The sequence below is a fragment of the Phodopus roborovskii genome, unplaced genomic scaffold, assembly GCF_943737965.1.
Source record: "Phodopus roborovskii unplaced genomic scaffold, PHOROB, whole genome shotgun sequence".
NCBI lineage: Eukaryota > Metazoa > Chordata > Mammalia > Rodentia > Cricetidae > Phodopus > Phodopus roborovskii.
Genome location: NW_026126417.1, coordinates 4,508,654 through 4,536,040, shown reverse-complemented (window position 1 = coordinate 4,536,040; position 27,387 = coordinate 4,508,654). Strand labels below are relative to the sequence as shown.

General features: G+C 33.6%; 1 protein-coding gene across 1 annotated transcript in view; it reads right to left on the bottom strand.

Annotated features, from left to right (window-relative positions):
• LOC127221716 (uncharacterized) overlaps nt 1-27,387 on the bottom strand; it is a 165,293-nt gene that overhangs the window by 93,161 nt on the left and 44,745 nt on the right. Inside the window, 12 exon segments of the mRNA XM_051183729.1 lie at nt 2,207-2,262; nt 4,026-4,098; nt 4,185-4,213; nt 5,951-6,032; nt 7,851-7,951; nt 11,320-11,404; nt 12,715-12,785; nt 14,722-14,778; nt 15,657-15,750; nt 20,486-20,556; nt 24,788-24,860; nt 24,945-24,973. Of these exon segments, the coding sequence (XP_051039686.1) occupies nt 2,207-2,262; nt 4,026-4,098; nt 4,185-4,213; nt 5,951-6,032; nt 7,851-7,951; nt 11,320-11,404; nt 12,715-12,785; nt 14,722-14,778; nt 15,657-15,750; nt 20,486-20,556; nt 24,788-24,860; nt 24,945-24,973 (821 nt within the window).

Below are 27,387 nucleotides of genomic sequence, written 5' to 3'. Positions count from 1 at the left end.
TATAGATATTTTCATGCAATATTAACTTTGTAACTACTGATATATTGGGAAATGATCTAATCCACAGTTCTAAATTCATACCACGTAGAGCACTTGTAGTCTGTGCCATTTCTGTGGTGCATGCGGTCAGTGCTAATCCGTATATTATGCGCATTACTTCAGATGTACTAAATTTCCATACTTTAAAGATGCATGCCAAAACAGCCTTCATAGAATATCATTAGAATATAAACAGAATAAGGAAGATGTTTCAATTGGCCAAAAATGCAACATATATTCCACAGAATAATAGCTAAGAACAAAATTGATTGAATGAAATAATAAAATAAGAACAACTCATGTTGGTTTGTTTTATATACTAGCATAGAAATTATGTTACAGAAGTCTTACTCTCCAAATTTGGTATAAAATTTGACACAAGTCACAAAAGGAAACAAGATATTTGTGTATGTGTGTGTGTGTTTCTGCATTAATTATCCAAACCTTTACTTTCATGATTTCCTCTCATTATATTATATGAATAGGAGCATACATACATTAGGTGGAGCTTGGTGAACCCTGTGGAAGAGGAAGGATTGCAGAAGCCACAGTAGTCAAGTACACCACAAGAAAACACAGAGAATCAACTAAGCAAAATTCATAAGGGTCACAGACCTGTAAGTAGCAATCACAGAGGCTGTTTGGATCTGACCTATGTTATGGATCTGACCATAGATGTTATGGTTGTTTAGCTTAATGTTCTTGTGGGACTCTTAACTGAGATGGAAGGCTGCATCTGACTCCTTTTCCTGCTTTGGAGATTGGTTTCCTCCTACTGGGTTGCCTCACCGAGCCTGTATATGAGGGTTTGTGCCCAGTCTTAAGGTAACTTTTCATGCCTTGTTTGGCCTGCTCTTCTCTGAAGGTAAACTAAAGAGTTCCAGATATTGGTGAGAAGGAAGGTGGAGGTGAGACTTGGAGTAGAGGAGCCAGAGGATGAAATTTATGAGAGGGGGATAAGGAAGAGAGGAAAGAAAATGTAAGAATAAAACTATGTTGGGGCTTGGTTATCTGAATTCCTGCTGACTCATTGGATTATAAAGACTAAGATGACTGACTGATAGACATGGTTTCCCTTCCTCTTTACTCACGATGGCATTGCTTTGTTTCCCAATGCTGACTCCTTTCTCATATTTTTGATATTCGGAGTTTACCTAACTATAGAGTTGCATGTCTACTCTCCATTAAAGAAAACTTCTGCAATGTCAGGGTCAGTTTTGTGTGCTGAATTAAAAGGTGTTTTCAGATTACTCCGTTAATTTGTTAAAATTCAGCACAGCATCTCCTCTGCTGCGCCTACTGACTCCCTGCTTATCACTTGGAAGCCATCCAATAACTGAAGAAAAATTGTCAAATAAAGGAAAGGAAGGAAACACATATTTGACTTCCGTATTTACTTTTATGATGAATATTCATGAAAAAAACTATTCCGTATCAAAGAGATGAAAGTGGCCTTGGAATACATCAAACACAAATCACTCTATAGGGACTATGGTAATGGATCAATATTTATCCCTAGTATACAAATTGATTTTGGAAATCCATTCCACATAGAGGGATATTCTCTCAGCCAAGACAAATGGGGAAAGGTCTGGGCCCTGCTCCAAATGATATGACAGACTTTGAAGACTCCCCATGGAAGGCCTTACCCTCCCTGAGGAGCAGAAAGAGGATGGGATGGGATGGGATGTGGGTTAGTGGGGGGGGGAGCAGAAGAGTGGAAGGGTGTTGGAACTGGTATTGATATGTAATTAAAATTAAAATTTTAATAAATGTTATATAAAAAATAAATAAAAACATGATATAAAAGAAAAAAGACAATTGTTTGGGTAATGACAATGGGGAAATCAGTACACTGTCAGTGTTTCCTAGTGCTTGGTGATGACAACAATTTCTCTAATATTTTACATAGAAATAGAATGTAAGAATAAAAGCACACATAATAATATTTTTTAATTCACAAATGTTTCCAAAGAAACTATATAGATGATAATACTTGCTTTGAGAACATTCAAAGACTCTACATAGCTAATTAAATATTTTACAATAAAATTTTAAGCTTTGTGGTATTTGTTATAAATGTACTTATAAAAAATATGTCATTTAGCTTATGGTACAATCATTGCAAAGGACATTTTAAAAGAAATTAAAATTCAACATTACTTACAGATGATTCACTAGTTTCATCACCATCAAGATCTTCCTCTCTTTTCATTTTTAAATCTGCTTTTATTGAAATAAATTAATATTTATATAGTTAAAATAAAGTAGAAATAACATCTTTTAAGAACTATTCTTTACAACCATAGAATTAAGTATTGGCTATTATGAAAATTAAAATTTTGTTTTCTCATTTTAAAGTTCAATTAATCTCAATTGACTAATCAATATTTGCAATGGATGGACAAAATGCCAGTCATACATAAGTTTTTATTTATGAATTAAGTCTTAAAGTATTCCCTATCTGAAATATTATACTTTTTCTCATATTCATTTCCATTCTTGTACACAATGTAAACAAATTTTCAGAAATAAATGTGAATGACAACAAGGACTAAGATTCTACTTTGTACTTCCTAAGGTGTCCAAGAATAAAATTACCACCTAAAAGTAAATTTAAAAGGCATTTTGAATATCAGCATCCTATAACTTTGATTTATGTATTAGTGTATTTAGTGCCTTTAGTCAATAATGGGAGCTTGTCTGCCATAGGAGCAATGTGATAGTAAGTGTCATAAACTTCAGTTATTGCATTGTCTTAACTTGTAAAATTACCAGTTTAGTATACAGAAATTTCCATTCATACCCTGGGATAGTTACAGAATGCTCTAAATTAAAATCCATATAACAATACAAATATAAGTGTCATGCTTCTAAGCAATTAATACAGGGTGTTGGCAATTTTTTGTAGGAAGTCCCTAAGAAAACCTAGGAGATCTAACATGAGAATGCCCACTTCTGGACAATATGCAGAGAGTGAGACACCTTGGAACACTCAGTTCTAAATGGATGTCTCCATCAAAACCCTTATCTCAGGTTCAGGGATCCCTGTTAAAGAAGAGGTGGGAAAGTTGAAAGAGCTACTGTGGATGGAGAACCCCAAGGGGGAAAAGGGGCCTTCTATACACAGTATGGATGATGTACATGAGAACTCACAGACTGTGACAGCATCCACAGGGCTTACATTGGTCTTGGCAAGATAGCATGCCAGTGCTAAAGGGGAAAGTAGCTACAAGCCACAACCCCTAGTCCAGAATTATCCCCAAATTATAAGTATTTGCAAACAGAAAATTAGTTTTCGCTGGTTGAGTCTCTCTAGGTATCCAAACCATGGATGGTCCTTGGTCTCATAATGATTTGTTGGAACATTTTATTTTGTTAACCATTTAGGTAATATGCATATATATTATGTATTTTCATAGGATTTCTGTGCGTAGAAACATATGCATCTCTGTGTCTACATGAGTTTCTTGAGCTTTTCCTTTGGCTCATTTTCTTTGTTTTTTGTTATTTTGGTTTGTCTGTATTTACTATTTTTTATTTTATTATTATGATGATATACTATTTTAGATGTTTGTTTATATTCTAACTAGAGACAGAAAGAAAGGTTATGAATTTGGGAAGGTAGGGAATAGTCAAGATATGGAAAGAGAAAAATTAGGGGAAATCATAATCAAAACAGATTGTATGGAATATATTTTCAATAAACAAACTATTTTGCCATGTATGATTACTAAAGTTTTAAGATAGAAAATGAATTTTTAATATCAGAACTTTAGAAACTGTATTTGAAAATTTCATAATTCCCCTTTTCCTCATTTATGTCACCATAAATGTTTAATAAATGTATTGTGAAGATGAAATAAAGAGATATTGGTGTTATTAGTATCTGTTTTCTAAAACTTTGGGGATAAAATAAGCAAAGGACAATGATCAGTTCAACTATTTAGAACAATTGTATCATAATAAGAAATTGCAGAACTTACCATTAGAAATATATTTCACATCTTTCATTGATGATTTTCCTCTCAAGTCAGATTCTTTCTTTTCAATGTTAGCCTGGATGAGTTTTGAAATAAGATACTTAGCAAATTCACTCATAAAACATATAAAGTTAACAATCCTGAATATATATTAACTATTACCTCACACTGCAAATATTCTTCAGAACAGTCTACAAAGATAAAGAGACATAACCAATTATTGATTAGTGTTGCATTACATAGTCTATCATATTTTTATGCACATTGAATATAAACATAAATTTGTGACATTTTCAATTGTTGAAGACAAAGATAGTCTCAAATCTTAAAATTAAATAATTCTGAAGTGATATATTAACCATCTAAGAAATAGTAAAATAAAACACCTTATATAAAGAAATTTATAAGAATATTTCACAACAGTGTAAGATATTTTTAAATCATATTTCCAACTTACTAAGGAAACCCAAAGCAGACAAAAGTGCCCAAAGAAATGCACAAGGAACTTTTACCAAAGAGAATTAGGAGATCAGCTTGTACATTAACTTGTTGAATAGTGTATAAAATGTCTTTACTTTTCTAATAGAGATATGGTGTTATAAAAACTATATTTCTTCCATTTCTATAGCTTTCACATCATATGTTTTAGTGAAAACCTTAAGAAGGTATGTGAACCTAAAGTACAAACATATGCAAAAATATTTTCAGTATTGAAATATGACTGTCTAAATAAAAATTCAAGGATTATTTTTCACAGGAGAATTGAAAAATTACTTAAGCTATATTTTAAATATTGACAATATTTAATATAATAATCATTTTTTGTAGTTAATGTGTAAATTTGGAATGTCATTGTTTCTAAAGCTGTATTTAGGGTGCATCATACCATCAATAAAGCTATTGTGATCAGACAACCTTCTTCAAAATAATTTGGAAATCATTTATTAACAATTTGCACCTTTGAATTCACTTGCATGTGAATGCTTAAGGTTATACTATCCCTAATAGTTGATGTACAGCAGCTGTAGAAAGGAAGCGAGAGGCAGGGGCTTTTAACATTTGCCTCATTCCATCTCATTACTAATCATCTATGCAGCTGTGGTAATATAGGCAAAAACTATTCAATCCTTTTGAAATAAGTTCTCTCATATGTTTTCATCGTTAACTCCAAAGTTGCATAAGTTATAGTCTTTTTTTCTGTTCCTCTGGATAATCACCCCTGATTTTAAAGCATTCTCTAAGCCAGTGTCTGTATGTTTTCAATGTCTTTCTCTTAGTGAATTAAACCTGTGTACTTTTTCTGTATTGTATCCTGTATGATAATATTTTGAGAAGTAGTTGCAACATATGACATGGAATCAAGACTGTTTAGGGAGATCAGACATGGTTATTGTGAATGAGTAGCTCTGTATGGCCTGGTTCTTGTATCACTTATGTTTTCCAAAGAATTAAGGAGCATATCAACAACAACAATAACAAAAAAAAAGCATGATAGCATTTAGCTGGATCTCTGAAACATGCAGCTGTGATAGCACTTGGATTTATAGCTACTCCATATATTTAACACTCTGGGCCTTCTTTGTCTACATTTGTAGACAATATTCCCCATATACACCTATTTCATTTTCCTTCATGTTATCCCCATGCTCTCTACCTTTCTTAATCATCATTTCCATGAGTCCACTACTCCTTATTTCTTAGCACCCATAATATGAATAAACCCAAATACCCCTTTGTTTATAGTTCTTTCATTTCTGCTTGGGTTTTTATTATTTCTTGTCACCTACTGAATCGCTGTCACCTAATGCCTTATAAATGCATAGAAGTTTCATGACTGATTTTCTTTTAGTAGAGGAACACATGGTTCCTTTATTTGTCAAAGAAGCACTTAGCCAAATGGTTTTTATTTTATAGTTCAATGCTCTTACCTTTCTTCTCCACATTTACTGTGTTGTCTCCTCTTCGGTGTTTACCAAAGTAAACACGTACAGAGCCCTTAGGCCAAGGACGCTTAAATAATATGGTGTGAAAAAAGGTATCAATAACTAGTTCGATGAAAGTGTTCTAATCAGTTTCACAGACAACTTCACAATTCCTTTTTAGTATTAATTGTGTTGAAAACAAACATGGAATAGAAACCAAGTGGTTTGAAGTTATGTTTCAACATAAATATGTAACTTTTATCTTCATACAATCTCTGTCTAAGAAAACTACACTGTGAACCCCACGAAATATATTTAAAGATAAAAGAGTAGTAAATTTGTATATTTAAATGATAAACTGAGTTCAAATTTCATAACTGTTATGGTCAGTCCACGGAAAACAAAAAAAAATTTACAAATATTAGAAAACACTTTTAAATTAATTTGCTATATACAGTATTAGTTATTTACAAATATGCAATAACATATATAGTTACTGTTCAGAGAAGAAATGTGGAAAGAGTTTTCAATGTAAATGAAATTTTTAATTACTTTGTAGCAGTTGTTACATATCAGATGAAATTTAAAGAAATCTACCATAAGCTGGTAGATTTTGTGTATATTTTTTAGAATATGATTCAATAAAGATGTCCCAACATTAAATGACACAGAAAAGTTATTATCAACTCAGAGATAACTTTAAACACCAATAGCAGTGATTACTAATAATGATATTTTACAGACATCTCTAATTAAAATGTGTGCTGTAACAGATATTTGCTTGCAGATTTTGTTTTACATACAGTATGGAAAAAATGACTGCATTGACTGCTGTGTTTTTTCCAACTTTCTAGCAAAACCATGTTGTTAAGCCTTAAATTGGAAACATGTTATCACTTACATTTTTCTCATTTGTCATTCTGATAGAATTCCATGTATATCCCTCTTTTGCCTTTAGTTGGCAGCTTCACATACACATTCTTGTTCATATTCACCAAGATTGATTTTATTACATATTTCCCAACTACTTACTACTCCACTCCAAATACAAACTCTCTTCCTATGAAATATGTTAATTATTTTGCTTTAAACTTATTATATGCCATCATGTGCCATGTCCATTGTTATTACATGATAATATTCAGCAAACACAAACATAATTTCTTCAGGAAGCCTCCAAATTTAAGTTCTAATTCCAGTAACATCAGTCTTTAAAAGGTTTTCTACAAATTAAAGCCCATATAGAACTATAAATTTATATATATCTAAGTAGTGTCATGTTTAGTTGTGATATAGTCTAATGCCAATAAAGTCAGGGTTGATATGTTTATTATATTGACTTATTTTGTTATTTAAATAAAAACAAGTCAGGCATATGGTTTTTGAATAACAGATTTCACATTCTGAATGTTATTGACTCTGCAGGAGATGGGGTTGTTTACATATACCATTCTCTGCCATAACAGACACTTAAGACAGCTAGAGAGCCTAATTAAGAATTGAAACTTCAAGCTCTGTAATACAGAAAACAGATTAGCACAAATTATGTGTTACTAGAAATGAAGAGTCTTTAGCCTATATCTAACTCGGAAAGGAAACTGCTATACTGTTCATAATTTCAATTGCTATTCATAAGTATTAAATTTAACCAGTTAACATGTATAACTATTATAGGAATTTATACAAGAATAAGAAAAAAATGAAAAATTAATTATAAGGTTTGGCTTATGATACTGTTCCTTTTAATAATACATGTTTCACTACTATGTAAAAGGAGGTCACAAAAATACTAAATTATGATCTAATGATTCTATAAGGAGATAAGAAAATTTCATGTGACCTATGGAACACCATTTATCAGTGACAACAATCTTTAAGAAAAAATTAAATCGTATTACTCATGTACCACATGTTGTGATTTTTCACCATAATCATGCCTCTTTTGTGCTTCCTCTAATGTCAGTTTTAAAGCTGGCTCTTCTGGTGAGTCCATGTGAGTAGTTGAAGCTAGAAAAATAGAATGTGATGCAAGATGACAAAACTTAAAAAAATTAATAAATTAGAAAATATATTTTTCAGCCCTTAATTTTCTATAATGTCTTCTAAATTAATACATTGCAATGATTCATAACTACTCAATAGATTTATAATCTGTTAATGGCATAATGGCATTCTTAATCACTTCGTGTGTAGCATTATGGTTTTGTTTATCACAGTATTCTTATTTGGGTTTATCTGACATAATTGTAAGAAGGAGAAACAATGGATTGGGCAGGAAATTCTGCAAATTTGTTACTGCTGACATTTTTGTATATTATTACAAAGAAAGTGCATCTATTTATGATCTAGTACTTCAATCTGTTATTGAAATGAGGAAACAAGAAGCAATGTGATATTTTGTTCAATCCACTTATGCATAATACAATAAATTGACTCACTTTATAATCTTCCAATGAGTTCAGTACCCTTTCCCTCATTACACATAAAATATATGCAATTGTTAATATTTATTTCTCTTCTTTGTTACTACTCTTTTTACAACATTCCTCAAGAGAAAAAAAATTTAACAAATTAACTTCTCATGTTATCTTTGTCAAATGCCATAAAGCCAATTTTTAAACTTTATTGTGTAATTTTTTCCATTTCATAATCTTATTGGTTATTCAATATTGAGGTGGTAAATCTTTTCTTTACAAAAATTACATTTGTTTAATTTATCATGTGATATTTTAGGGTTTACACATATCACAATTAAAAGAACTTAGCTAACATTACAAAATCAGCCTGTGCTTCTGAATTCCCAGATCTCATTGGCATGGATAAGATCTATATTTCTATTGTCATTAGTGTCTCAAATATATAGAGAGGAGATGTGTGGAGATTCTATATGCAACAACTTTTTTCATTTCCTCTCATTTCCAGTGTAAATAACCTGGCGGTGACACATTTTCTCCCAGAAATGACTTTGCCCAAGTTTCTTTATCATTGGCTTCAATAATATGGATTTTTTCTTTCTGTACACATCAGCTCTCCTACACACATACTCTTTTTTGTTGTAATATACTGAGAATCAGTAGTCTGGATACTATCCATTCACTGTTCTTTAATGAATTAATTTAAAAGAATAATTTCCATGCTAATAGTTGTATCTTATAGTTATGAAGTTACATTTCTAGAAATATAGATAGATCGGATGGATTATAGACACATAGATTACAGAAAGATAAGGTGAAAAACACATACACAAATATATAGGTGATAGATCCAACTGGAATTATATTCATATCATAGATTATATATTCTACTTGTCTCTCCATCTTTCTTTCCCATATATTAGAAACTTGCATTGTATTCATAGCAAAGTCTATGCTTTCCTTACTTCTTGAACTATTATGAAATGCATTGCTGCATGGGTTTCTGTAGAGAGACATTTATGCACTTGTTACACAGTGTTCAGGCATCAATACTATTAGCATAACCTGAGATCTTTATAGGGATGTAGGACCCAGACATACTTAGCCATGATTTTATTTTTAAGCAGTTTCCAATGTCTTTTAATAAAAGACACAGAATCCAACCTTAACAGGGTATCTTTACCCAACATACTCTATGATGTGGGATTAATATATTGGAAATTCTTCTATAGTGTAACATTTATTTCTTCTTAACATTTATTCAAAATTAAATATAAAAAGCCATGATCTTGGCAATGGGGCTCATTTGTCACTTTTCACACTGAATGTCAGCCTGGGTTGTTTAGCGATCTCCATGGGACATCTTTGGCCAACAACTCAACTGAATGAAATGCTGTCCCATCACTGGAATTTTTGCCTGACCACAAAAGATTTCATACCCTCCATTACTAGGAGTCCTCACTAGAGCAACTCCCATAACTTGCATGTAGTGTCCATTGTACTAGATTTCCAGATCATCCTTTAAATGCCCCTCAATTGCAATTGTTTCTCTCCCATACTCTCTCCCTCCTTCCTTCCTCACACATACACCTGCTTACTGAACATACAGAGGTTGAACTGGTGCTTGTATGGAGCTTTCTCCACCAGTAGTTTCTTTGACACAGGAAGGTACTCAGCAGGCCATGGAAGAAAAATGTGAATACCAACCCAAACAAAAAAAACCCTGCCTGCAAGATGTGGATGGCACAGAACTTGTAGAAGTGGCTGACCAATATCTGGTTAAATTAGAAGTCAATGCCATGAGTGGTAACCCATACAATAGTCAGCACGGATGGACAGGAATTGAGACAGATATAGGATTAAACAAAATTCCTCCCTTTGATGAAAAAAAAAATCAATGAAATGATTCCCAATGATACTAATAATATTCTGCTATATTCATAGATCAGTGTCTTTTCCAGGTGTCATCAGAGAGGTTTTCTTCGGCAGCATATGGAAATAGATGCAGAGACCCACAGCCAGATAGTATGTGGGAAAAGAGTATGTGGAAGTCTTTACTGGGTCTCTTCCCTGTAATGGAAGGAACCTAGTAGGAAAGGAGAAGAAAGTTGCAGGTGTTCAGGATACCAGGAAATATCAGTCCACTGAATGAACTAAACATGGCTCAACTCATGTGGGCCCAATGGGACTAGTGTCAAGGTTGGGGTCTGAAATGATCTGCATCTATGTCCTGTACGTATATATTATGATTCTTAGCTTTTTGTATTGTAGGGTTCTTGATAGTAGGAGCTGGTGTGTCTCTGACACTTTTGCCTCATCTTGGGGCTCTTCCTCCTATTCAGTTGCCTTGTCTAGCCTTGACATAATAAGAGAATTGGCCTTGTATTGTATGCTGTTTTGCCATACCCAGCTTCTGTCACTGGAAGACCTGTTTTGTTTTGTTTTTTTTTTTTTTTTTTTGTTTGTTTGTTTGTTTGTTTCTTCGGAAGGGGAATGGAAGGGGGACTGGATCTTGGGGAGAAAGAAGGTAAGGGAAGCTTGGAAGAGATGAAGGAGGAGAAACAGTGGCTAGAACATATAATATGAGAAAGAATCTATTTTCAATTTAAAGAAGCCATGAAAATTCAAATAATTTCAAATAATCTCCTGATTTCCTTAATGGAGTCTGGTTTTCGATATATTCATCCCAATCTATTCATAATTCCTTTCTACACTCTACTTTCTTCTACTTGAAGATTTATAATAATAGATAGAATATATACTTCATTTTCTGCAATGGTACTCACAATTTATTATCAATTTAAATGTGCTATACAACCTACTGACATTTAACATCATAAACTGTTAATATTTAATATATTAAAATTTAGTCAATGCTTAAGAGGTAATGTAACTAGGAAAATAAGTAGGTTTTATTATAATTGAGCACTCTGAAAAATGACTATGTAATATGGTTCATACCTTTCACTTGGCCATTTATTGTAATTTCTGCACTTTGACCTTCAGTCACAGAAGTCTTGATTGGTTGAGATTTCTTAAACACATGTTGTGAGAAATGAGTGTCAGTAATGAATTGCTTAAGGGTTTCTTAATCATGATTTTTTTCTGTTATTCATTTATTTAGTTGAAAATAATTAAATATTTTAGATTCCTCCATTGAGATGTCTCTATTTAGTTCTGCACCCCACTTTTTAATGGGACTATTTGGTGTTTTGGTAAACAGATGGAACTAGAAGAAACCACACTGAGTGAAGTAACTCAGTCACAAAAAAGACAAACATGATATGTACTCACTAATATATGGATTTTAGACATGGAGCAAAAAATTACCAGCCTACAATTCAGACCGCCAGAAAAGCTATGACACAAGGAGACATACATGTTCCTCCACAGTTGGGCATGAAAGAATAGGTAAAGAATAGAAGAGAACATGAAAAGAGATACCACAATAGAAGGAGCCACTGTAGATTTAAGGAGAAATCTGGCACTAGGGAAATACTTAAATTTTGACAAGGATGAACCCAACTAATAATTTAAGCAATAGTGGAGATCCTACTTTAAATGACCTTCCACAATAATGAAATTGAGGACTACCTTATATGACATCCTAGAACTTTCATCTAGTAGCTGATGGAAACAGAAGCAGACACCCACAGCTAAATACTAACAGAATTCCTGGAATCCAGTTACAGAGAGGAAGGAGTGATAAGCAAAGGGATCAAGACTAGGCTGGAGAAACCCACAGAATCAGCTGACCTGAACAAGGGGAAGCTTATGTATGCCAGTCTGATAGCTGGGAAACCAGCAAAGGACCACCCAAACTTCCTAAATATGGATGTTAGGAAGACTGGGCAGTCTATGGGACCTTTGGTAATGGATCAGTATTTATCCCTAGTATGCGAATGGACTTTGGGAGCCCATCACAAATAGAGGGATACTTTCTTAGGCTAGACACATTGGGGAGAGCCTAGGCCCTGGCCCAAGTGATATGACAGACATTGAAGTCTCCCCATGGAAGATCTCGCCCTCTCTGGGCTGGGATTTGGTGGGGTGATAGGGAAAGATGGAAGGGTGAGGGAATGGGGATTGACATGTAAAACAACCTTGTTTCAAAATTAAATTTAAAAAAAGAAAAAAATACATTATAATAAAAAAAACTTGAAGCAAATCAAAAACAAGGTATAGTGAAATTACTCTATATTACAAAAATATTATAAATTTACCAGTTTAAAGATGTTAAAATACTAAGTCATGATCTTTCAAATCTTCTGGGAATCTGAAGGATAATTAATATGGTCTGTGGTACATTATTCATGAATAAAACTACAAAATAGAAAAATTTAAACATTAGCATACCCATTGGTTGTTCTTTTCACTGTCCATCTGGCACTTTTGTCCTGTCTCAGGTATAAGTATTACTTCTGATTCTGTAAATAAATCCATTTGTGCAGTTAATGTATGTGTATAAGGAAAATTAAATATGTGTTATAGTATTCATACTATAAATAGACTTTTTAACTTGCTGATAACTAATATTGAGTGCCTTATTTCTTACTTATAAACTTTAATTATGTTTACTTAATCTTCAGCTGGATATATACTCCCTTAGGATATATAGGTATCAACAGTTCAAATGCATCATTCAGCCATAAGAGGGTGCCATGTTCAAGATATACAAAAATCTTAATACTTTATACTTAGATTTTTACACTAAGAGAGACTGAAACCACAAGTCATCTTCTCAATCAACACTCCACTCCATGAACATTGTGGTACTTACATACAATGCATTGTTGTTTATGATTTTGAAACACTCCACACATTTTCTGAAGACTGTGCTATACTATATTTAGTTTTTTACCTGAGAAAATACATGTGTTTCATTCTTTGCAACTATGTGAGGTTTTTTCTGGGTTTGTCAAGTTTATACTTACAGCTAGAGTTCTCTATTTTTTCTTCACATATCAAACCCTTTTCTGTTCCTAAACTAGAGATGCCAAATTTACATGATAATTGCATTAACCATCTTTTATTAACCTAATAAGTATATGCTTATTAACGTTCTAACAGATTCTAAGTCTAGAAATTAAAAATATGTTAGGGACCTCCTTTCAGAGATGATGGCTAACAGTGATCTATACATATTGTCACTGTGAAAACATAAAGATACACCCTGAAAATTGAGAAGTAATGGCAAGAAAGGAATAAACAGTTGTACTTGTCAGAAAACATAGGGATAGTTGAGAAGCCTATTTCTTGTTACATGTGAGATAATATCAGAAAGGGATTATAAGAAATGAAAAGGGGGAGTATATTAAAATTATGTGCATAATTTTGAGAAATTTGAAGAATAATGTTAGAAAAAGATGTTTATGTTAACATTTGCAATTGAAATATAGCATACTTAATTGGGGAGAAAAGGAATGTGAAAGATGTGTGTAAATATGTGGAAGTGATTAAATATAATACAAAAGCTGTTATGTAATTTGAAAGTCAAGGAGCCTTTTCACATCATTGAAAATATAAAAAAAATATTTTGAACAATACATAAACTGTTGATTGGGTTCCTGAAAATCTAGATTCTGGAGGATGCTGATCTTATTTCTGATGTCAGATGAGACATGTGGTGAGCTGTATGGAATGGCTGTGCTGCTTTGGTTTGCATGGAACATTTTCATATGCAGATATGATTCACTTATACTTTTTCAATATATATATATATATACATATATAAATATATAATATATAAATCAGGTTCTCTACAAATGTTATAATGAGGTGTATAATAGCTGTTATCCTTAACTATCAATATATCATTGTTATATGATTTCTCAAGAGAACAGAGAATAAGTGTAATATAAGAATATATATGTGTAAATATATAAAGACAATATATGAATCACTTTATTAATTTTAATTGATTAATGTAAGGTGAATGAAATTAAGCAAGAAGGAAACAATCAAAATGATATAAAAGTCATGGCAACTCTATTGATATATAAGTGTGGATTCATGACCTTAGTCCTTTAGGAAAATACTAGGTATCTGCTAAAAATAGAATTCTAAAAAACATAACTTTTCATACTGTGTTATATTATCTTCTGGTACATACTTAACATCATGATTGACCAAGGGCACTGACATTTTTAAAAAAATTAAAGATAGTAATGATTTTCCATATATACATATATGGAAATTTGATATACACTTGTCATATATAATAACACATATAACATTATGTAACATTTTATAGCTCAAATAATTCTGTGAGATTTATAGAACAATGAGATAATAATGTGAAGTATGTTAGCATTTTAAATAATTTGAATATTTATCTGAAAACATCAATACTTCAAAATTCACCTGTTTGTAATGATTTTGCATTCTTCTTGGCTGGCGAATCATTTGACATAGACTGTTCTTCAGGAATAGACTTTATGGGTTTGGAAACATGATATTAGTAGCATGTATGTCTCAGAGTTAATGACACTGAATATATTACGAGTCTTTACCTTCCTTTGAGGATCTTTTTTAGGGTGCTCTGAAAATTAAAATAGACAATCAACAATTATAATTATATATGATGCCAATCAGAAATTTGTCAGAATAATTGTGGAAATTAATCCTCACAGGGAGTCTTTGGGAAAGAATTTTTGTAGAAGTTTAGTGAAACTTCATTTGCTCTGTTTGGCATAAATAGAAGGAAAATGTGCAAAGCAGACAGTGAAAAAACACTGACATTAATGTGAATGACTAGAAGTTTCCTGAATTGTGACTATGAGCCAAATGCTATATAACTTCTCAGATATTAAAGCTAATGGGTAGATAAAATATTTAAGAATCATTTAAATGAGAGTAGCAGAAAAATGCAGTATGAGCTCTACTTCATATCGTAATTTAAGAGGAACAAAGTTATTAAAGAAATTTTTCTGAGTTATTCATTTTAGATAGTCATGTGTAGAATGATAGTACATGAAATTACTACTTAATTCACATATGTAAATAAGATGATTATATAGTTATTATTATGACTGTTATGGATCTCATTTCATTTTCCCTTGGAGTATACAGATCATAAAATTTCTAATAAACACATCTTAGAAATCATGTGCACATTCTACTGCATGCTGAAAATTTGAAACATCGTCACAATAAACATATTCATTACAGAAATATTAGAAAGTACTAATTTGCTAAATGTGGAAGCAGTTCAGAATTTAATAATATCTCGGTCCTTCTGTTCTAAGGATGGAACTTTGCTAAGTAACTTTTTATAATTTCATAATAAGATTCCTCACCTTTCTCCATGCCATTTATTGTACTCTCTTCACTGTTATCTCTAGTCACAAATAAAGAACCAATTTGCTTTTGCTGGAGTAGCTTGAAGATGTTCTGTTAAAAGTAGGATTGCTAATGAGTTGAATACAGATTTCTGAACTAGAAATTTTGTTTTCTAGTTAAAAAGCAATTATATGGAAAATAAATATTAACATCAAATCACTTTGAATTTCCTTTTTATAAACTCCCTGATTATGTTTATATTATGTGTATTTTTTTACTATATTTACTTACAATATAAGTCTAGGAGACACACACACAACCATAAGCAGGAAAGTAACTGATGTGCATAACCAGTTGATGAAATAATTTCATTTAACTAAACTGTTGTGATTCTTAATAATACAGAGATGATTTTTAAATTACGTATTTAATAACTGCACTCTCTGCAGAACATTATTCTATATTCGTAACACTTAAAATTAATTTTAAGCTGGGCTCTGCCCACACCGTACTGCAATGGTACAGGCCACACCAATAATGAATTAGGCGAGTTACTCACCAGCCAGCCCAAGTGTCAAAATGCCTAGATTCTGTTCCCAAACACCCATTCTACCAACTGCTCCTCCCACCTCATTTCCAAGCCCTAAGCCAGGCCCTGTTGCTACCCTGGCAGACTTCAACTACTCAGGTGCGGGCTACAGAAGTGTTTTCATGATATTGTGGAGTGTCCTTTGGGTATATGCCCAGAAGTGGTATAGCTGGATCATGAGATAGATAAATTCCAAATTTTCTGAGGAACTGCCATATTGTTTTGCAAAGTAGCTATGCAACTTTGCACTTACACCAGCAATGGAGGAGTGTTCTCCTTGTTCCACATCTTCTCTAGCACAAGCTGGCAGTGACAGATATAAGATAGAATTCCAGAGTCATTTTAGTTGCATTTCCCTGATGGCTAAGAATATTGAAGTTTTTAAAGTGTATCTCAGTCATTTGAGAATTCTATTTACATCTGGACCACGTTTTCTACATGCTGACATCCAGTTAGACCAGCAACTTTTGCTGAAGGTGTTTTCTCTTTTCCATTGTGTAATTTTAACTTCCTTGACAAAATTGAAGTATGCTTGGGTCTTTGAAACTGTTCTATTGATCAACCTGTCTGTTTATATGCCAATACCATGCAATTGTATTATTATTGCTTTGTAGTACATTTTGAAGTTAGGGATGGTGAGACCTCTGGAAGTTCTTTTATTGTACATGGTTGTTTTATCTAACCTTGATTTTTTGCTTTTCTAAGAGAAGTTGAGTACTGTTCTTTCAAAGTCTGTAAATAATTGTGCTGGAATTTTCATGGGGATTTCTCTGAATCAGTAGATTGTGTAGTGAGATAGTCCTTCTGTGGCACTGACCACGCCCATTGGGGGGTGGAGCCATGGGCGGAAGTGACCTGTGGAGCTGTGGAGGGAGGTCAGAGAAGGGGGGGGGGGCTCTCTTGCTGGCGATACTCGGAGAGGAGAGCATCGGGTGGAATTTCCTGGTGTTCATCTGTCTAGTAAGTAATTTCTCCCTGAATAAACATCTATTCGGCCTATTTGTTTATCCTGATCCTTATTTAACGGCGATAAGATTGCTTTTTGTAAGATGGATATTTTTACTATGTTAATCCTATGGGTCCATGAGCATGGGACAGATTTCCATCTTTGATATATTCTCAAATTTCTTTCTACAATGGCTTGAAGGTCTTGTCATACAGATCTGTCTTTTACTTGGTTTGAATTATTGCAGTATATTTTATATTATTTGTAGCTATTGTGAAGGGTGTTGATTCCCTGATTTCTTTCTCAGCCCATTTATCATTTATACATAGGAGGGCTACTGGTTTGATTTTACTTTTTGTTTTTGTTTTAGCTAATTCCATATCTAGCGATTTCACTGAATTATTTTTTAACACCTGTAGGAGCTCCCTGGTGAAACTGTTGGGGTTGCTTATATATACTATTCTGTATTCTGCAAATAGAGATACTTTGACTCTTCCTTTCCAATTTTATCCTCTTGGCCTCCTTTAGTTTTCTTATTGATCCAGATAAAACATCAAGTACTGTATTTAATAGATGTGGAGAGAACAGAGAGTCTTATCAAGTCTCTGATTTTATTAGAATTGCTTGATCTCTGCATTTAATTTGAATTTGGCTATAGGCTTACTGTATATTGGTTTTACTATAGTCTGTATGCTGCAATCAACAGACCTAGAGAGACCAGGTAAAAAGGAGGGCTCAAATAGGGATACTTGGATCTCTCAAATGGGAAATACAAGAGATCTCATGGACGGAATGTGGGTGGGTGGAAATGGTTACATGAATGATTGGGTGAGGGGTGGATGAAAATTGAGATTACTGAATAAGATTACTCGAAATGGAGAGAAATTTGGGGGTCTAGTAGAAATCTGGTGCAAGGGAAACTCCCAGGAATCTACAAGGGTGACTCAGGATATATAGTCTTGACTAGCTATATATTGTAATCAGTCAGAACTTCCAATGGAGGTACTGACTCTGGCCCAGACACACAACCTTTGACCTACCGGCTGTCCTGCCTATGGGAAGTAGGGGAGAGGAGAGTGGCAAGTCGTTTGTGGGAGTGGCCAACCAATGACTTGTCCAGCATCAAACCCTTCCTATGAGGGTAGGCTCACCCCCACACACCCTAATGTGTCAGGACCAATAGGGCAGATCCAAACACATTTGCAAAGTATAATATCAATGTAATGATCCCGAATGATATTCTGATATACTCATAGGTCTGTGACTACTCTAATTGATATCAGCTATTCCCCATCAAGTAACTGATGGAAACAAATTCAGAGACCCACAATCAAGCATTTTGCAGAGCTCGGGGAGTCCTGCTGAAGAGAGGGAGGAAGTATTGTATGAACCAGGGGGATCAAGTACATCACAAGGGAACCCACAGAAACAACTACACTGAGCTTATAGAATTACAGAGTCTGGTACAACAGCTAAAGTGCCCATGTGAGATCAACCTAGTTCCTTTATATATGAGTGACAGTTGTATAGCTTGGTCTACTTGTGGGACTGTGAACAGAGAGAGCAAGTGCTATACTAATGCTCTGAATGGGTCTTTGAAACCTATTCCTTACTGGGTTGACTTTTCCAGCCAGTGGAGGACAACCTTAACTTGATATGCCATGCTTTGTTGATACCCAAGAGAGGCCTTCATTCTTTTGAACAAAAAACAGGGAGGAATGGATGGGAGGGGTGGGCAAAGGAGAAGTTGTGGCAGAGAATGGGAGGTGAGGAGAGGGGAAACTTTGGTTATGATGTAAATAAATGAATAAATTTAATACATTTTTAAAAATAGGATTGTTTATAAGAAAGAGGTGGAATAGGGGGATGGGATGGGAAGGTATTTAGAGGGCATGGGAGGGAGGTAGAGGGAACTGGGATTAATATGTAAAATAAGAAAAATAATAAAAAAAAAAAGAAAGAGGATTTCAAAAAAAATCTGAAAGCCCTAATAAGGAATGAGTAGAGACATATTTTCAAAATGTAAAGGAACTAAATTTTTGAAGTCCACATAATATAAGCATTACAATGGTCATGGTAAGAACAGTTTTTATTGCTTCCTGATTGCTAGATGAAAAGAATATTAACGTTTTAATGATGAACAGATCCAGTAACACCTAACATGTGATCATTCCTTAACCTTTTTTTTCTGGATGCATTCTTCTCTAATTGGCAGCTTGAGTGACACCTTCAAGAATATCTGCTCTGAATTATAGAGTTATACTCTAAATATATTCTCCACTATCAATACAAACTCCCTCATTTTAATTGTTTATTTGGATCAGAATTTATTCTGACCTAAGTGTGTCTGTTTTCTCATGTGAAGAAATTATCATGTTTGTGGATTGTTAATGGATTTTTCTTTTAAACTCAGGATATACCCACCCTTTTACTTAGCAATTAGTAGCTCACTACTATTTGGTTATCAAAAAATGTAGATTACTCAAAATAAAAGTAATTGAAAACTCTACTTGGATTATTCAGTTCTAGCTGTGGTATTCAAATAGCATATGACTTTGACCATTCCATACAATATTAGAATTCCAAAAGTTTGCAAACATTTCTGTAAAATTTCTGTGCTCTATTTAATTTTGACATATTCCACAGCAAAGTAAATTCAGAATGCAGCAATTTTTTACAGTTGTATTTTCAGTGCTGAAATAAAGATAACTTCATATGTTTTTTTGTAGCAAAGTACCAAGGGCTCCACGAATATACCATTCCCTCCAGTGGTTGTTAACATATATATATATATATATGTATATATATATATATATATGTATATATATATATATATATATTCCCTATCCTCTCTAATATTGAGAAATTAGAGACAAAAACGAAACAGAAATGCATAATTAAATTCCTGATTTAATTATGAATTAAGCACTATTGACTGCTCATGGGTACTCTCAATTCTATGTCAATAGGGGATAATTCATTGGCCTAAATAAAAATACAAACGAGTACTGTGTATAATTTCAGCACCTTCATCATAAATCTCTAATTTAATCAAACTTTTATTACAGTAAGAAGGGTGAAATTATGAAACAATGGAATATGAAAAGTGGTTGATAAAATCTGAGTTGTATCAGTTACTATAAATGCTAAAAATATTCTGAGTTACCTAACTAAATGAAAAGGTTTTGAATTTACATATAAAGTTACAAATTTTTGATTCACAGAGGTGTTCTATGTGTAACAACATTTTGTCTATGGTCTCTTAACAATAAACAAAAAATGTATTAAAGGAGACATTTAAATGTATGTACCAAGCATTGGTTGTTTTCACTGCTGTCTTCCTTTTTCTGTTCCTCTTCTAATGTCAGTTCAATAGCTTGTTCTAAAGAACCTAAATGTGCAGTTAAAACAGGCAAGGAAAACTCTTTGATGATACATTTTATAGCATATCTAAAGATTTTATAAATTTTGTTACTATTTTTTAGTTACAAGTTCTATTACGTTTAACTTACAATTGGATATTTACATGCAGGAAAATAAGTACCTGCCAACAGCACCAATACATCAGTGAGAGGATTAGTAGAGAATGCCATGTTTAAGATGGACAGGCTTAAAAAATGTGTTTATACTTATTCTGTGAAATATGCATCAAATTTCATAAAGACACTGAAATATAGAAGTAATCAAATCCTCTCATACTGGACTCTGTTAATTACCTGGTAAAACCCATATCTCCAGGATCTAGTAAAACTTCTCATCATCCAGGTATGGTTGCCTTTGTTCAGCTCATTCTGTGAGCACCCTGTTCTTTCATCTAATGTGTTTTTAATCTACTATCTTGTTGAGATCTTGGTCTTTTTTGAAGACTTATAGTATTACTACAGTCTTATTTTATGATTGTTCCCATATTCCATGTGACTTGTGTTGTTTCCTATGTGGTTAGCAACCTTAGATCTTGAAGAAACGGAACTTTACCACTTGAACTATAAAATATTTATTCATATATCTAAATAACTCTATTGTTCCAAAATACTGTTAATAAATAACTGTCATTATTTAATCATTCCCTTATATATTTTATTAACGATTTATTTCTTATAAGGTTCAAGAGCTAAAATTTAAGCATGTAAACAACTGTGTCAGTAATAGTGTTTTGAAGGTTATGCTGACCTGACTCATTTAGAATTACCTTAGGGAGATAGTGGAAGTGAAGTACATGAGACTTTAAAGGCAGTAATGAAGGCCAGACATATAAACCTTTTTGATAGCATATAGATGATGATGCTATCATCTATATGTTTGTTTATGAGAACAAATTAAATGGCAAAGAGAGGAAAGGACTAAAAATGGGGAGTGCAGATAATAACAGTGGTATATATAACTTTATTCCTAGAACTCATGTAAAACTGGATCCAGTAGCACTTAAGTGTAACCCCAGCACACCTATGGGTACATGGCAAATATTTAAAATATAACTATATAATGCTAATATCAAGCCAGTCTGGAATATTCAGAGAACAATAGGAGAACCTTACTATAGTCCTCTGACCTCTACACATTCCCTATGATAAGCATGAGTGTGTGGCTACTTCATGCACAGTATACACATGAATCATACAGAGACATCATAACCCACACTAGGGTTGCAAAGAGATGTGCATATTTGCAGTTTAGAATACAACCTTAAGAGTGGTTTATTACAAATGTGAGTGTTGTTATGGACATATAATGGGAAGGTATAAAACAATGATGAACTTTAACCTTGGAGAATAGTCCCAAAGCTATCCAAGTATAAAGTGTGTCAGTGAACTTTATAGATAAATTGCTGAATGCTCCTGATGCCCCAAGCTGGAGAAGCAGACCCTCTTATTTTCTGACATTAAATTACATTTGGGATGATTTTCATGAAATAACTAACTCACTTTTTTTTTCTGGTTTCTTTTTGGTGTGTGTGGGTGGGGGGCGTTGTGTAGATTCTAAACTTCAACCTTCAGTGTCATCTCTGAGGCAGCATTTGCCTTACTTTATAACTGGTTTGTATTCATCTAGAAATCCTAAGGATCCACCTTTCACAAATTTCCACAGGGCTATGACTATAAACGAGTTCCTGACTTTGATGTAGGTGCTGGGATTGAACTCTGTTCTTCCTGCTCTCTCTTGAGAGCAGCTCTCTCTTGACTGAACTACAGCAAGCTCTCTCTTGACTGAACTACCATCTCATCCCTGCTATGTTTCTTTATTGTAAACTTTTTCTCTTGCATTTTATACTGTGTTGAGGCACATCATATTTAAATTTTCAGAAATATTCTACCTTTGTATGCCCCAGGCACATCAACAGATATTATTTTGTACATGCTATTTTATATAATCAACATGACTATTAAATCACTGGTATGACATGTATGAGAAATAGTAAGACCATACAGTCAGCATAGAAGAAATTTAAATTATAAACAAATAAGAGGTAGAAAGATGGCCCTATGGTTAACAGCACTGTCTGCTTTTCAAAGAACCTGGGTTCAATTTCCAGCACTCACATGATGACCAATAATCTTCTATTGCTCCAATTCCAGGGAACATGATGCCCTCTTCTGACATCTATGGGATTATGTGTGCATGTGGTGGACAGATATACATGCATATGAAAACACATATACATACAAAATAAAAATGTAAATATTTAAATGAATATATGTATATAAATAAACGGAACAATTTAAAAGGATGGAAACAACAAAACCACTCTACTGGTTATATAAATTTATATTTAGAGCTAGAATTATTATATGAAATTGGACTTAGTGAGTCAAAATGTCAATTCTGCATCATGGAGGAAAAAGAAGGAACACACAGATAATATATTTCATGAGCACTCTCTGCAACAGAGCTGGTACCATGGTGGACTCATGTCAGTAGGTAATATACAAGGTGAATTAAATGTCTTTGTTGCAGTTTCTACTGCTGTGACAGAAACACTATAACTAAAAGCAACTGGGAGACAGGAGGGTATCTTTGATATCACAACTATCAGGCCACACTATGTCACCGAAGGAAGCCAACACAGAAACTCAAGACATTTACTTGGAGAATGGACCTGAAGCAGAAGTCAAAAAGGAGTGCTGCTTGCTGGCTTGCTCTTATCAGCTTGCTCAACAAGCCTTTTTTTTTTCGGGGGAGGGATTGGGGGAGCTTCGAGAAAAGGTTTCTCTGTATACTTTTGGAACCTGTCCTGGAACTCGCTCTGTAGACCAGGCAGGCCTGGAATTCATAGGTATCCACCTGCCTCTGTCTCCTCTCCTGAGATCTGGGATCAAAAGCAGGAGCCACCAGTGTCTGGCCAGCCAGCCTTTTTATACAACCAAAGACCACCCACCAAAGGGGTGATAATATCCCAAATGGGTTGGGCCCTTCTACATAAATGATTAATAAACAAATTGCCTGTTCTCAACTTATCTTTCATCCCCCCCAAATGACTATCTCCTGTCAAGTTGAAAAACATATCCAGAATGGTAAGCTATAAATTAGCTATAACCATTAGACTGTCATCTAATTTGATTTTAAGTATAATTTGTATTTGTAATCACATGAAACTCTTATATAACTGAATGTCAAACCAGCCTTTTATATCAACAAAATCAGTTGTGTCAGTTTTAGGAAGACTTGAGAGCAAACATGTATCCCTTATATCATCAATCAGGTACATATTAAATGTGAGAAAGCAACATTTATCATTTTAGCCATGCATTCTCAAAGCAACACAGAGATTCAAAAAATGGAATTTTGAACCCTGATGAATAATAAGGTATGTAGTTGAATTAATTTTCACATCTTTAAACTCATTTTTGTAATTCAGTAAATAATGATTTCAATAATTAATCTGGGAGTCAGGTGTTGGTGACACAAGCCTTTATTCCCAGCACTTGGGAGGCTGAGGCAGGTGAATATAAGTGAGTTCAAGGCTGGCTTGATCTACGGAGTGAGTTCCAGGACAGCCAAGGCTACACAGAGAAGCTCTGTCTAAATAATACTAATACTAATACTAATAATAAATAATCTGGCAATTATTGTAAGGATCAGGTATTATGCTGACCTGCCCCTGTCACCTGGAGTAATGCACTAAGGCAGTACTCTGGTCAGCCCAGGGTTCCGTGAATACTAGTGAGCACTCAGGTGCAAAGGACCCCTTTAAAATAAAGAGCCCGGCCCGCTTACTCCCTTTGCTCTCTTTCCAGCTCTTATCTTTCTCCAATCTCTTCTCTTTCTGCTCTCTTCCTCCTGTCCCCTCTCTCCTTCCCACTATTCCACTGGAGCAGACAGTACTTTACATGACCCCTCTTCTCTTCTGTCGTTTCTCTGTGTCTCTTTCCCTCTTTTCTCTTTCCTTACTCCTCCCTCCACCCTCTAATAAAACTTCTCACTTAAACTCTGTCTGGCTGACATGTCTGTCTCTCTGTCTTGGTCACTTCAAGCTTTATGCTAACAACTATATTTGCATTGTTAATATCAAATCCACCAGTGAAACTTGGAGAAGAAAGGTAAATAATTGTATAGAATGGGGATGTTTTAAATATGTTGAAATGCTTCCCCACAGACACTAATATTTTGAAATTCACCTGCATGTGAAGAGTTCTCTTGATTGGTATCTGAATCTTCATGTGCAATGAAATCTGCCTTTTCAAAGGTAGGCTGTATAAGATTGGAAATAATAATTTACAATTTCTGTATTTCAAACAGTATTAAGCTAATAGTATGTGATAAATGAGTTGTTACCTTAGGTTTAGGATGTTCATCAGGAGAGTCTAAAATATAACAAAGATATGGTGTATATCAGTTACAAATCACTATGACATCATCGATCAAAAAAATCAAGAATTAGCATGAGAAAAAATTATCATGATTAGCTTTTGGAATGATTTTTTAACTAGGGGGATGTTGAAGGACTTTTATTTTATTTGTTCTATTTTGTCCAGTTAAGAAATAAATGCAATAGTAATCCACTGGAGAAATAGTATAGCTTTAATGATACTTGATTTTTCTTTTTTGAGACAGGATTTTTTTGTTGTTGTTGTTTATCTTTGCCTGTCCTGTAACTCTTCCTATAGACCAGGATGGCCTTGAACTCATAGCATTCCACCTGCCTTTGCCTTCTGATGCTGGGATTAAAAGTGTGCACCATCATGTCCAGCTTGTTTTTTGTTTTTTCTTTTTTCTTTTCTTTTTTTAATATTCAGGTGGTTTTTAACTGTTAAATCTGATGTAGAATACATCAGTATCTAATTTTAATTAAGTGCTTCAGCACTGTTTAAATATGAATCTATCACATTCTCTACTTTAAATTGTAATTTAGGCAATGCAATATGTCTTAAATTTTCAGAGAGAAGCATAACTCACTTAGATAAGAAAATTTTTATGAGCTGATCAGCTTGAATTTTCATGACTATGTATGAAATATTCCTCTTTAGAATACACATGGGATATTACTATGATCTCATTATTTTATCTTGAAGTATGCACTTCTTAAAACATTTCATAAGAGGTATATGAAACTATTTATATAGTGGATGTTTAAAAACTCTTTGAGGCATATTGATAAAAATGCATTTTAATTAAAAGCAGGGAAATACTTAATATAAGATGCACTATTAAAATTAATTTAAAAAGTGCTTTTTATTTTCAAAATTACATTGATATGGCATACAATGTCAGGGAACAAATTGGCTTACTCAAAGATCAGATATTATGGCAATCAGAAGGCACGATTCAGAATTCAAATTAATGGCACTTAAATGCCTAATATACTGAATTCTATGTTTTTGACATGTCATTACTTACAGTGTAGTTGCTGCCACTTTTCAGCAAATATCTCCATTTCCCTGTCACTCCAAGGAGCTATGCATCAGAAATCACATTTTTAATGGGAAGAAACGAAACTGCAGCCTTCTGGAAAGTATTATCTCCTTTCTTCACAATTAACACAAAGTTTGCAGAGGTAGTGATTTTTGTCCTCCTTCAGTTCTCCTTTCTTAATGTAACTTGTGCATCCCTTCTACATTCTTCTGTGAACTTATCTGACAAATCCCTCTCTTCTCTACCCAGAGGTGGTAAAAATTGGAATTACAAATCTGGAAGCATATAGACTGATAGAGAATGAACAATCTTATAAACCATGTGGAATTGCAGTTTTTGCCTCTCTGGGCTCATTTGCTCTGACTGTAACCATTCTAAATAGTAGGGAAATGAAGGAGTCATTGTTTTGTTTTGAACTATTACCCAATGGATTTGTTTATAGATTTCTTTAAGGTTTCCACACAAGCATTATACAGACTTTTTGTGGAGTGCAATAGGATCTGCACTTGGAAAATTCTTAAAAGAACTCATCTCAGAGCAACCTAATCCAAATTTCATTTTGAACATAATTCCAAACTAGATGTTTATGAAAATATGAACAGATCTGGTCAGCACAGTCTCTCCTTACAAATCATGTATTATAACCATATAAAATGAGATCTAGAATGTTGCTTGTACGGCCTATCCTTTCACCCAATTTGAAAGAGCTAAGAACGCTTAACCATTATAATGGTATTTTAATCTGTAGCTGTCATTGCTGACTATTATTAGAGAGACAGACAGACAGACACACACACACACATAAACACACACACACACACACACACACACACACACACACACACAAAATCTACACTCTGGATTCTTTCTATTTGAGGCTCCTAAGCTAAATATACGCTAAATTATCTTTGGACTTAGTGATGCTTTGTGTGATTTAGTGTACATATGACTGATTCTCAACACCTTATAACTTCAATCCACACCATATTTACAGAAGGCAAGATGGATGAAACACTTAGTTCTACCTTACAAACATATGTTGATAATAGCTTTTCACTTCATGTTTGTTCTTCATTTCATGTGATTTAAAAAAAAAAAAATCCACACCATTACCTATATAAACCTACCTAATTTTCCTCCATTACTCAGTTATCTCTATCTTTAATAACCATTATTGCCCTCATCATTATTTGCCATTAGATCCTAAAATCCCCATGGTGTGAGAGACCTGCCATGCTTATTTTTAGTAACCTTCCTCACTTAAATTTATTTTGGCTATGAGCCTACATTTTAACAGCTAAGCCATTGATTGCTCCAGTCCGAATTTTATAAAATAATTATACTGTTGTCACTTAATATATTAAAA